This window comes from Physeter macrocephalus, chromosome 12 (genome assembly GCF_002837175.3).
Source record: "Physeter macrocephalus isolate SW-GA chromosome 12, ASM283717v5, whole genome shotgun sequence".
Lineage (NCBI taxonomy): Eukaryota > Metazoa > Chordata > Mammalia > Artiodactyla > Physeteridae > Physeter > Physeter macrocephalus.
In genome coordinates this window covers 86930835-86944229 of record NC_041225.1, presented here as the reverse complement: position 1 = coordinate 86944229, position 13395 = coordinate 86930835, and the positions used below count along the sequence as shown (strand labels likewise).

Sequence of the window (13395 nt, the reverse complement as noted above, 5' to 3'; positions counted from 1 at the left end):
AACAGATGGAGAGATATACCATGTTCTTGGATTGGAAGAATCAATATTGTGAAAATGACTATACTACCCAAAGCAATCTACAGATTCAGTGCAATCCCTATCAAATTACCAATGGCATATTTTACAGAACTAGAACAAAAAGTCTTAAAATTTGTACGGGGACACAGAAGACCCCGAATAGCCAAAGCAGTCTTGTTGGAAAAAAACGGAGCTGGAGGAATCTGACTCCCTGTGTTCAGACTATACTACAAAGCTACAGTAATCAAGACAATATGGTACTGGCCCAAAAACAGAGATATAGATCAATGGAACAGGATAGAAAGTCGAGAGATCAACCCATGCACCTATGGTCAAGTAATCTATGACAGAGGAGGCAAGGATATACAATGGAGAAAAGATAGTCTCTTCAATAAGTGGTGCTGGGAAAACCAGACAGCTACATGTAAAAGAATGAAATTAGAACACTCCCTAACACCATACACAAACATAAACTCAAAATGGATTAGATACCTAACTGCAAGACCAGACACTGTAAACCTCTTAAAGGAAAACACAGGAAGAACACTCTTTGACATAAATCACAGCAAGATCTTTTTTGATCCACCTCCTAGAGTAATGGAAATAAAAACAAAAATAAAAAATGGGACTTACTGAAGCTTAAAAGCTTTTGCAAAGCAAAGGAAACTACAAACAAGATGAGAAGAGAACCTTCAGAATGGGAGAAAATATTTGCAAACGAATCAATGGACAAAGGATTAATCTCCAAAATATATAAACAGCTCATGCAGCTCAATATTAAAAAAAAAACAACCCAATCCAAAAACAGGCAGAAGACCTAAGTAGACATCTCTCCAAAGAAGACATACAGATGGCCAAGAAGCACATGAAAAGCGAATTGGGAGATGGGGATTGACATATATACACTATGTATAAAATGGATAACTAATAAGAACCTGCTGTATAAAAAAATAAATAAAATAAAATTCAAAAAAAATAAAATTAAAATAATAGAGAATGGAATGTATTCTTCTGTATCTATAGGTAGACAAACATAACTATGTTTTTTAAAAAGATGAGGATCCAAAAAATTAGGTACAGTTTCATACTGTATAATCTTGTAGAAGATAAAGGAAAAGGCAACCTTACTTATGTGTTAGACGTTGAGAATACAGCAAAATAGTAAGTGTCTTTTTTAATGTAGCAGCCTCTGTCTTTTCATATTATTATAGTATCTAGCCTGATATTTAGCATATTTCATTTCACAGAGATAGGAAAATGAATTTCAAAGGCCTTAAGTGACTTATTCAAGCTATCATAATTGCTTAATGGCAAACAAAAAAAATTAAAACCCAGATCTCCTGATTGTTACTCCAGAACTCTTTTTAGGTATTATACTGCTTCTAAGATTTTTTTCAGCTGTGATATGTGTATGTATTCACACATATGTATGTATGTATGTGCACGTATATATACATGAAGAGAATATGTATATAATATGTGCATATATGTAGTATATGTTTGTATGTTTATGTATATAGATATATGATAGGTAGGTAGGTAGATAGAGAGATAGATAGGTAGATAGATTGATAGATAGATAGATAGATAGGGTCTAGGTGATAGGAAAATAACTGATAGGTTAAGTTCCCTGCAAGTAAACACTTTATGTATTCTTGGAGTGGTAAGTTCAAAACCTTTTACCTCCATTTTCTGATTAAAAATAGATGTGGTGTTCAGCAATCATTCAGATGAGTTCATTGAACCCCTACTATGTGAAAGGCACTACCTAGGTATTTTAATAATGATAGGTCAATGTAAGATGCGATCGGTGCCCTAAGAGTGATACAGATAAAGCCCAATGGAAGACCAAGGAGACTTTAGCTGAGAAAGAGGAAGTGTGGGAATTATAAAGAAAATGCCGTCTGCAGTAGGTCTTGAAGAATACTTAGAAAAGGTCTTTTAAGATAGAAGTAACCCCATAAAGAAAGTAATAATGACTGAAAGCTTGGGGTCTGTGTGGGAAATAATGAGTATTTTGATATTTCCTGAGCTTAGGTTATGTAAAGGAAAACAGCAGGGAAAAATAAATCAGAAAAGCCAATGTCCAGGCTGTGGAAGACCCCAGCTAGCAAGTAAAGGAAAAATGGAGAATCACTGATAGGTTTTGAATAAGGAAGTGCTAAAATCATAGCTTTGTTTCTGGAAAATTAATTTGATAGCAGGAAATTGGATTGGAGGTAGAACAGATTATGGATAGGAAAACTAATTAAGTGTTAGTTGCAGGGACTTCCCTGGTGGCACAGTGGTTAAGAATCCGCCTGCCAGTGCAGGTGACACAGGTTCGAGCCCTGGTCCGGGAAGATCCCACATGCTGCGGAGCAACTCAGCCCGTGCCCCACAACTACTGAAGCCCACGCACCTAGAGCCCTTGCTCTGCAACAAGTGAAGCCACTGCAATGAGAAGCCCGCACACCCCAACAAAGAGTAGCCCCCACTCGCCGCAACTAGAGAAAGCCTGCACAGCAACGAAGGCCCAACACAGCCAAAAATAAATAAATTTTTTTTTTTTAAAAAGAGTTAGTTGCAGAATGTCCTCCTAGTACATCCAGTTTAGACTGAAGAATGTTTGACTTGACAGAACAGAAATGAAGAGAGAATTAGTAACAGAGATATTATGGAGGTAGAATTAATATAAGTGGATAATGAGTGGATGTGTTGAGCAAGAGGAGAGTTACAGATGACTAAAAGCTTTGATCCAGGAGTTGAGATGGTGACAGTATCAGTAAGATAGATAACCTATAAAGAAGAGCAGTTTTAGGACTAGGTGATGAATTTATATTTGGACATAACTGAGAGGTCGTTTAATATGTACTTATTCTTAGGACTGCAGTGTTATGCTTAAGGCATTTTGTAAAATACTTGGAATAGACCTAAATGGTTCCTTTTACTGATATGATTCTATGTCTTTAAACTTTGTCCTTTTACAGAAAAGCTAGTGGAGAGGTTATTGCCTTGTACTTAATGAAAGCATATTTCTGATATTGAAATTTCTTAAATGTGTTCACTCTGTAGGATGTGAGTAGCATCTATATTTTATATATTGTTGGTGGTAGGTTATATGGCAAGAATTACTAACCTTTGTCATTATGATTCCAGGTATCTTTTTTCACTTACAAGAGATGGAAAAGGATTCCAGATCAGAATAGCACTCAAGGCTCTCATTTTTATTTTAGAAAAAGAAATATCTTAAATGAGGCCAAATGCAAAAACAGAAAGAGTTAAGTGAAAATGTTTTAATTTATAGATTTTACAATAATCTTTACATTGCTATATCTGAGAAATAAGCCTTTTGAGGTTGTTTCTCCCCAAATAGATTTTATTTATTTAACAAAAACATATACACCTACAGAATACACCAACTGTTCTAAGTTACTTTACAAATATTAATTGTTTTAGAACCCTGTGAGATTGGTAGCATTTTACTCATTTAATGGATGAGGAAACTAAAGCATGGAGAACTTAATTAAATTGCCCAAGGTCACACAGCTGATAAGTGGAAGAGGTAGAATTTTGCTCCTCTAGTTCCTGAGTTAAAGCATCACCCACCTTTTACAGAATTAAGCTAGTGTTTCTTAATAACTGATGTTTCTCTAGACAACATTGTGGAAGTTAAATAAAATTAGGATTTAGAAAACATTTTAAATGAAAATTCTGGCCCTTTGACTCTGTGTTTGTATACTTGCTTCAGATATCCATGTAGCAAAACTCTAAACTGTGATCTTTTTCCAAAGAAGACATACAGATGGCCAACAAGCACATGAAAAGATGCTCAATATTGCTAATTATTAGAGAAATGCAAATCAAGACTACAATGAGGTATCACCTCACACCAGTCAAAATGGTTATCATAAAAAAGTCTACAAATAATAAATTCTGGAGAGAGTGTGGAGAAAAAGGAACCATCCTGCACTGTTGGTAGGAATGTAAATTTGTGCAGCTGCTATGGAAAACAGTATGTAGGTTCCTTAAAAACTACACACGCATATACACAGACACACACACATACACACACAAAAAAAATGGAACATTACTCATCCATAAAAAAGAATGAAATGATGCCATTTGCAGCAACATGGGTGGACCTAAAGGCTATCATACTAAGTGAAGTAAGTCAGACAGAGAAAGACAAATATTATATGATATCACCTATATGTGGAATCCAAAAAATAATACAAATGAATCTATATACAAGACCGAAGCATACTCACAGGCATAGAAAACAAACGTATGGTTCCTAGAGGGGAAAGGGATGGGGGGAGATAAATCAAGAATATGGGATTAACAGATACAAACTACTATATGTAAAGTAGATAAGCAACAAGGATTTACTGTATAGCACAGGAAATTATATTTAATATCTTGTAATAGCCTATAATGGAAAATATTCTTAAAAATGATACATAACTTGATCACTTTGCCATACACCTGAAACTGACACAGTATTGTAAATCAACTATACTTCAATTAAAAAAAAACAACTTGGATTTGAAGTGTTAATGAGAAGAGAATGCATTAAATGTGAGTTGAAGGTGATTTCTAAAAGAGTAAGGAAAAAAGTATATATACTGGTCTATAAGAACATATCTTTCTAAATATTGATAACTACAGACCCAAATTTCAGAATTATCATATTCTTCCCTCCAGTGTTTTTCCAATCAAGTTTTAATGTATCTTCATAGTCTAATGCCTTAGGTAAATTACTAATAATGCAGTTCTAATTCCATTACCTTTCCTTTGCATTGTTTAGTCTATTTTATTATTATGTGCATAACTTTAGAATAACATGAGCTCCTAGAATTTGAAATTTAGCTCAACGAATATTTATTGAACACCTGATATGTGCTCAGTGATATGCTGTGCTGCCTGGTAATAAAGACGAAATCTCTTTTCCAAGGAAGAATATAGTGTAATGATTTGAGTATTGCTGATTTAACTGCACAGGATACATTTGTAATCCAGTAATCCTAAAGATGCCCTTTAAGAGTAATTCATCACTAAGATAAGCTGATATCAGTAAATAAAGAGATTTACTTGAGGTTTAATTCTTTGCCCTCACTAAAGATCTAGGTAAGAGCACAACCTGATCCTGTTTCTGTTCTTATAGCCACATCAGGAAACGAGCAACTCCTTAATTCCATGTCCAGTATTGGTAGAGGTAATGTGCAGTAAAATTTAAAGGACTAAACTAGTCATCAAAATAAGTATTTAAAATTTATTATGAAATTGTTGGTGAAACTTATTTGAAGCCATGACAATAATTCTGGAAAAGTATGTGCAAAGTGAGAGTTTCTGTACTAGGTAAGGGTACTCAATAACTGAAAAATGGTATTGTGGTCTTAATGCTCTAGGAAGTTAAATCAGGCAGGCTGAACTATTTGATCTTTTGGTCTCTACTATGATTTATGTTTATAATAGTAAACAACACCTGACAAGACAGATTTTAGTATCCCTCTTTTACAGTGGAGGAACCCTTGTTCCCATAGCCGTGAATTGGTTGGCCCCCAAATCAGTCTCAAATCTCTGGCTCTAAAGTTTGTTCTCTTAAGTGCACAATGTATTATAGTTCTCATTGGCAGGATTGGCATTATTGGCAGCTCAGTTTCTTTGAACAGTTTTACCAAAAGGGAATTTCAGGATTTCTTCTTGCTTTTAAAATTTTCCCTTTAATTAAGATTATTCATTTCGTTCAGTGGATGTTGGTTGCTAGTGAAATGATATCTAAGTGAATTACAAAGTTAAACCTCCCTCTGGTGTAACTTTTCAAGACTAAGGAGTTTCTATAGGTTCTATTTTCCATTTACATCTTTTTTTCTCAGACTTTGTCATAAAGAGTATTCAAGACTTGTAGGGAGAAACATCTCTTCCATCCATACACTTGGAAGCAAAGACCAACTTTATAGATGAGCAGAAGATGTTGACTACATCAAGAGTTTATTTCTGCTTTCTTATAAAACTCTACAGGTAATAAGATGAAGAAATTTAACCTGATCTCAGGGGAGTGTGTGTGTGTGTGTGTGTGTGTGTGTGTGTGTGTGTGTGTGTGTGGTTTTTAAAGCAATCATATCATAACATACTTCTAAATAAATTTTGTCCTTCATTATAGTCTTCTTGGAAAGCTATTACAATTTTCTCCAAAACAATATATTTAGAAACACTTTGTGAATCGTGTCATTTTGTAATTATCCCAAAGAGTGTTATTCAATTTAGTTATTTCTTCATCCATGAAATATTTGTTAAGTGCCTATTGATTGCAAGGAACCATGCTTAAGCGATCTCCCATCTTATTCTTCAGTCTTGGCTCTAAACCACAGCACTATTGACATTTTGGGCTGGGTAATTCTTTGCTAAGGGGGCTGTGCACTGTGGGATGTTTTACAGTATCCCCGGCCTCTACCCGTTAGATGCCAGTAGTCCCCCTGCCAATATTGTGATATCCAAAAATGTTTCCAGACGTTGCCAAATGTCCCTGGAGAGCAAAATCATTCCCAGTTGGGAATCTCTGCTCTAATGTCTGAATTAAAAATTAAAAAGGAAAAAAAAACCACAGACAGTGAGTAATTGCTACCACTGAAGATGATAAAAGCAATGGCCATGAAAACTGTTCTAAAAGACAAGTTTCATGAACACTGGGAGAATGATTAGCACTATTGTATAACCTCCTGTCATTACCTGAGTTCTGAAACGTTTATTAAAATAACTAGACCACTTTATGCTTATATTGTATCATTACTTGTCTTCGATGCTTTATTCATTTCTCCTAATGTGGCCTGTTTGCTTTTAATCAGACTTGTTTAATCATCTAAAACAATCTTTAACTTAAAAAATGTTTTAGTTATCTTCCAATATCTTCATTTTTTTTTATCTGCCTTTTCCATTTTGGGTAAGGGCAGGAATAGTCCACTGAAAACAACTGGGTGCTCATTTGACAGAAAGTACCAGAGTATTTCTAGGCATCAAATGTAAAGACATCAGGATATGTCACTGCATGATGATTTTTAGAAAAGCTCTTAGAATGATGACAGTGTCATTGGAACCAAACAAAAACTAAAAATAACTTTTTCTTGTTGTTGTTTGCTTGTGCTCTTAAAGGTATGAAATTAGTGAAATTGTATTAGAACACTCTAAATCAGCATAAAATTCAAATATAATTACCACTAATTACAAAGACCTATTATTTGATATCCTTAAATCTGGCTTCATCAACTTTTATGTGAAATTATCTGAAATTTATGTGAAAATCGAAATTTGAGAGTTCTAGGAAAGATGGCTGATTGAGCTGATTGCCCTACCTGAAACACTCTGAAATGGACATAAAGAAGCAAAAATAGAGATGTAAGCTTCAGCTATAGATGAAACTATAGGAGTAACCTTAGCCCCATTCTATTTATTGCAAAGACTATTTTCTAGATATTAACTTAGAGATAGGAGCATTACGGATACAAGTGGCAAATACCAAATTGGGGCTGATTTTCATACTTCAGAATATGAGATGACGGGGGGTGAAGCTGTTAGAGGGTCATGCTATACTATGTTTTTCTCAGCCTAACTTCCTTTTGTAGAAAAATCCTTCCACTCTGCTGCTAGCTCTGAAATAGATAATGGCTAAAATCTGAACTACCCACATGTAATCAATTCAGGACAAGAGAGTTATCCAATTTGATAAGAAAGTATTTGGAGACAAAATATTTGAGGTTAGGTCATCTCTACTAGATTCACTCTTTTCTACCAACCTCTCGCCCCTTTGCAGGGTATATAAAGGAGTGAACACAGACATTATAGCCAATCAATTTCTAGCTTTCCAGCTCAGAGTATAAAGTATGTCTTAAAAAATGACTGAGAAGCAGAAGAATCCAACCACGCTAATCATAATAAATAGCAGATAGAACCAAATTGCTCCTCTTCTTAGCTAAATGACAGGCACAGCTTAGAACCTGTATATGAGTGCTACCAAAAATAAATAAAATACATGGAACATAAAAGGCAAGTGAGGAATATATTTTGAAAGAATTACCTCAGGAAACTAAAGAACACTTAAAGAAAAAATAATTTTCAACATTCTCATGGGGATAAAAGTGACCATAGACTCTATGATAAGAGATCAAATAAGAGATTTAAGAGATTAAGATACAGATAAAAGGACACCAAAGTTAGATTAAAAGAGAGCAGGCAGAGGGGGATGGGTAAAACTATAAAAATAATTAAAACCACATTAGATACAGGAAGATGTAGAGTGAATGATGCAGCAGATGGACTTAATGACTTAAAGGAAGTGCTTGAGAAAAATCACACAAAATGCAGTGAGAAAGCTTAAAAACTATTAGTGGAAATTTATTGATACAGAAGGGAAGAAATCATCCCTGAAATAAAGGACCTCAACCTACAGGTTGAAAGAGTTTACTAAGTACCAGGAAAAAGTAATAAAGACTTAGGTTTCTCCAGGTAACTTTTAAGGTTAAAAAAAATTCCTTAAATGTTACTATAGTAAAAAAAACAAAGACACCTTTTTAAAGTTGGCCTCATATTTTTTTCTCATACCCCAAATGACACTGTAATAATGTCTACAGAATGTTGAAGAAAAAAAAAATGACAATTTAAAAAGTAAGAAATTACAGCCTTTATGAACCCTTTCTAAAAATTTACTTGGAAGATAAATCAAAAGAAGAAATCCATAAATGGTAAAATTATCATATAGAAAGACTGGTGGTGAACATGTTAAACACAGAATCAAACAGACTTGGAAAACAGGAATGAAATGTTAGAATTCTTAAATAGAAGATATATAATTTAGAAAAAATTTGATTCTAGTTAACAGGGATTAAAAGTTCAGAAAGAGCCAGCAAAATGGAGTTTTTTTAGGGTGTGGGGTTGAAAACAAAGGTCATATTAACATGCCAATTACTTCATCATTCCTAGGGGAGTTTATTTTTGAAGTATATAAATGGAAAAATGTGACTTCAGCATACTAGTGTATTTCATCAGTTGTAAAGAATTTTTTTTTTTTTACATTTTAACATTTCTGGAATTGGAACATATCTCCTAATCAATAGTGACTTAACAGTTATAATTGGCACCATATTTTCTTTCATGGTCATTTTAAAATAACAATGCATCTTAAAGTTATTGACATTTTTGAGTGCATTAAATATATATTTTAAACATTAAAGTTATCACTAATGGAACTAAAACTGACAATTCTTTGTACTATTTAAATTAATGATTAAAGGGAATAAGGGGAATAAGAGAATTAATAAAATACAGACCAGGGCTTCCCTGGTGGCGCAGTGGATAAGAATCTGCCTGCCAATGCAGGGGACATGGGGTTTGAGCCCTGGTCCAGGAAGATCCCACATGCCTCGGAGCACCTAAGCCCATGCGCCACAACTACTGAGCCTGCACTCTAGAGCCCGTGCACCGCAACTACCGAGCCTATGTGCTACAACTACTGAAGCCCATGTGCTTAGAGCCTGGCTCCACAACGAGAGAACCTCCGCAATGAGAAGCCCTCGGACCACAATGAAGAGTAGCCCCTGCTTGCCACAACTTGAGAAAGCCCATGTGCAGCAATGAAGACCCCACGCAGCCAATAATAAATAAATTTATTAAAAATAAAACAAAATAAAATACAGACCATAAAACAAAAGATTGAAAACAAAAGAAATACTGTTAAAGGAGACAATAGAAAATAATAATAGTTGAGAGCTCCTTCTCTGGAGTCACACTGACTTGTGTTCAAATTGCAAAGTCAGTCAATATCTGTGTAATAATAACATGGACAATTAGAAAATTTTCTATTAAAATATTCTGTGATTGTAAAAGAAATCAAAAATATAACGAGAATATTTTAAAACTAGTGATAATAAAAACAAAATATCTCATAGCCTATGAGCTACAATTAGAAGCATTCTTCAAGGAAAATTCATAACCTGTTTCCAGTTTTAATCTAGCAGGAGTTCAAAATGAATTTTTTTAATTAATTAATTTATTTATTTATGGCTGTGTTGGGTCCTCGTTTCTGTGCGAGGGCTTTCTCTAGTTGTGGCAAGCGGGGGCCACTCCTCATTGCGGTGCGCGGGCCTCTCACTATCGTGGACTCTCTTGTTGCGGAGCACAGGCTCCAGACACGCAGGCTCAGTAATTGTGGCTCACGGGCCCCGTTGCTCCGCGGCATGTGAGATCTTCCCAGACCAGGGCTCGAACCCCTCTCCACTGCATTGGCAGGCAGACTCTCAACCACTGTGCCACCAATGAATATTTTTTTTAAAAATCAGAAACAAAAGGAAAGCAACAGGAACTAATTAATAATGACAAAACCATTAATTAAATATCAATTGAATTGATAGATTTAATAGCTTTTTCGTTGATAATGTAAAAGTCATTAGTCTAAAGTTGAGGAAATGAAGAAAGCCCCAAATATACAAAATTATAAAAGTAAGAATTGGGAGAAAATTGAATGCTGCAACTTTGCACAAATCTGTCTACAAATTTGAAATTTTAGTTGAAAATAGATGATTTTCTGGGAAGTTTTAAGCAAATTTAAAAGGAGATAGAATATTTAACAGAAAAAAAACCCCATAATGGTAAGAATAAAGCTGTTCTAAAGAACAGCTTATACCTCTTAATTAAAATGCCTTCTAGATGGCTTTGTGGGTGAATTGTGCTTAACTATCAAGGAACAGATAATAGTAATGCTGTTTAAACTGTCCTTGATCATAGAAATGGAAGGCATAATTAACAATTACATTTATGAGACAACGTAATATTGATACAGAAACATGATGTTGAAAAGCAGAAAGAATCTGCAAGTCCACCTCACACAATATTGATGAAAATAATCTTTAAAAATTTAGCAAATGCAATACAGTGCTGTATTAAAGCAACATAGGCCATGGCCGAATAAGAGTCATTCTAGGATGCAGGGTTAGTTCAGTATAATTTTCAGACTATATTGAAAAAAAAGATTAAATTTTTAGATACCTAAAAACACTTGATATAATTGAATATTCGTTTCTATATAAAACTCTTAGATTTTATATATTTCCATGGATGGATAAATAATACCTTAAAATAAATGTGTGTCTCTGGAGGTGCTAGCTAAAGCAATTATGTAATAGCAACAAATTTAAATATTCAGAAAAGACGAGGTAAAATTATTACTACTTGCTGATTATATGGTCAAGTATCTGGACTACCATGAGGCTTACCTAAGGAACAACTGATTAGAAACAAAAAATTACATAAATTAATAAATACATTAATTTGTAGTTTTCCTGTGAATAAAACAAAACCTACAAAATGTAAGGGTGAAAGGATTGCATTAGTAAATGGTGACAAAAAGATTGGAACATTTAGTAATAAACATGAACTATGTGAATAATATATTAGGGAATTTATAAAACTCAACTGAGTATCATAAAATAATCTTTTCATATGTGGTGAGATGTTTGTAAACATGTCAGTTATCCAGTAATCCAATACAGTTCAATAAAAATTCTAGTGGGAATTGCATTGGAACTTATAATTATGTAAAATTTATTTGGAAGAAAGAATGTGAAAAAAGGAATGATCAGTAGAATTCTAAGAAAGAAAATTAGGGAGAACACAATTTTTGTACCTAATCTGGAAGGTTAGAGTCATTCAAACATTAGGCACTTGCAAGGATATGAATATATAGTTCCTTGAAGTACAGTAGATAATCCAAAAATAGATCCAACACTATTTGGGAATTTAATATATGATAGAGATATCTCAGATCACTGGGAATAACGATGGACTATGGAATAAATGTTGTAACAACCAAGTTAAGATGGGGAAAAATTGATTCCTTTCACTGCCCTTACACCATAGATTTAAATATATGTTTTTAAAAGTCATAACAGTACTAGAATAAAATGGAGTGGAGATTTCCTCAGCATGGAACAAAACTCAGGGGCCATAAAGAAATGTCTGTTAAATTTGATTATGAAAACTCAGTACTTCTCTGTCAAAATTACCATAATCAGTCAGAAGTCTGGTAGGGACAGACAGGGCTAATTTCCTAAAAACCAAAATGCTCTTATATATTAAGAGCATGTAATATTAAGAGCATATAAGATGCTTTTACATATTAAATTAAAATATTACCAATAAAAATGTACAAGATCGGCTTCCGTGGTGGCATACTGGTTAAGAATCCACCTGCCAATGCAGGGGACACAGGTTCAAGCCCTGGTCTGGGAAGATCCCACATGTTGCAGAGCAACTAGGCCCATGTGCCCCAACTACCGAGCCTGCACTCTAGAGCCCACAAGCCACAACTACTGAGCCTGCGTGCCACAACTACTGAAGCTCATGTGCCTAGAGCCCATGCTCCACAACAAGAGAAGCCACTGCAATGAGAAGCCTGCACACCTCAACAAAAAGAGTAGCCCCTGGCTTGCCACAACTAGAGAAAGCCCGCACACAGCAATGAAGACTCAGTGCAGCCAGAAATAAATAAATAAACTTGTTAAAAATATACTTCTAACAGAATATGTGTAATTCCAAAAAGTTAGTTCCAATTCAACCCAGGTATTATTAAAAAAAAAAGTACAGGATCAAGATATACCAGGTATACGTATCCAAATATTTTTAACCCTCCAATCCCATAAAATAGTAAAGCAGATATGTATTTTAATGCAAATAAATTAATAACAGTGCAAGGAAACAAGAAAGAATGTTACTGGCATACCAAATATTAAGGGATTTTTGAAATATGTAAAAAATATATGAGATTATTTAGAGAAAGAATACTGGAGTAAACCATCCTGTAAAGGTCAGGTAGGAAATCACTCTGGTTCCAGTCTGCCAAGCTCAGAGCCAGCATGTTGTCTCTTTATTCTCTTATACTCCTGCTGACTAGCTCAATTCTAGGGCAGTTAGGGTAAGGGTACTGAGAACAATCTAAGCAGAAGGCTCCCTGGATTTCTCCAGACTCCAGCCCATTTATATAGTGCTCTAGGAGAGAAAGTCTGTGGTTCCTCCTCTGCACTGATGTTAGTGAGTAGAACTGGCAACACAACATGGATATCTAACTTCATAGCATCCATGGTAGTACTTCCCAGAAGCTATCTTGAGTTATCAGGATAAGCTTAACACTTTTACACATAAATCATATTCTTTTCCTTCGTGTCTTTATTTTTTTCAGTGGCATGACTCCGCTCTCAAACTATGGTTAAAACTGGGCCAAACATATTTTGCCCACTTTCCACGTACTGTTTATTTCATGCTTGTTTCTCATTGCCATGGTGTGGGGTCTATTGCCAGGGTAACTGGGAATGGAATTATATGCCATGCATCTTTTTTTTTTTTTTTTTTTTT

The 13395-nt window shown here is 34.6% G+C and overlaps 1 protein-coding gene across 9 annotated transcripts in view; it reads left to right on the top strand.

Moving 5' to 3' along the window:
• The window catches only part of EXOC6B (exocyst complex component 6B), a 735227-nt gene that overhangs the window by 463843 nt on the left and 257989 nt on the right, over positions 1 to 13395 (top strand). Inside the window, exons 19-20 of one of the 9 annotated variants that reach the window (XM_028496531.2) lie at positions 5165 to 5215; positions 5877 to 5900. The exons of the other annotated variants lie outside the window; for them this stretch is intronic. Of the exons in view, the coding sequence (XP_028352332.1) occupies positions 5165 to 5215; positions 5877 to 5888 (63 nt within the window). The 3' untranslated portion in view covers positions 5889 to 5900. Of the gene's footprint in view, positions 1 to 5164; positions 5216 to 5876; positions 5901 to 13395 lie in introns of those variants that run through there. 9 annotated transcript variants of the gene reach the window in all.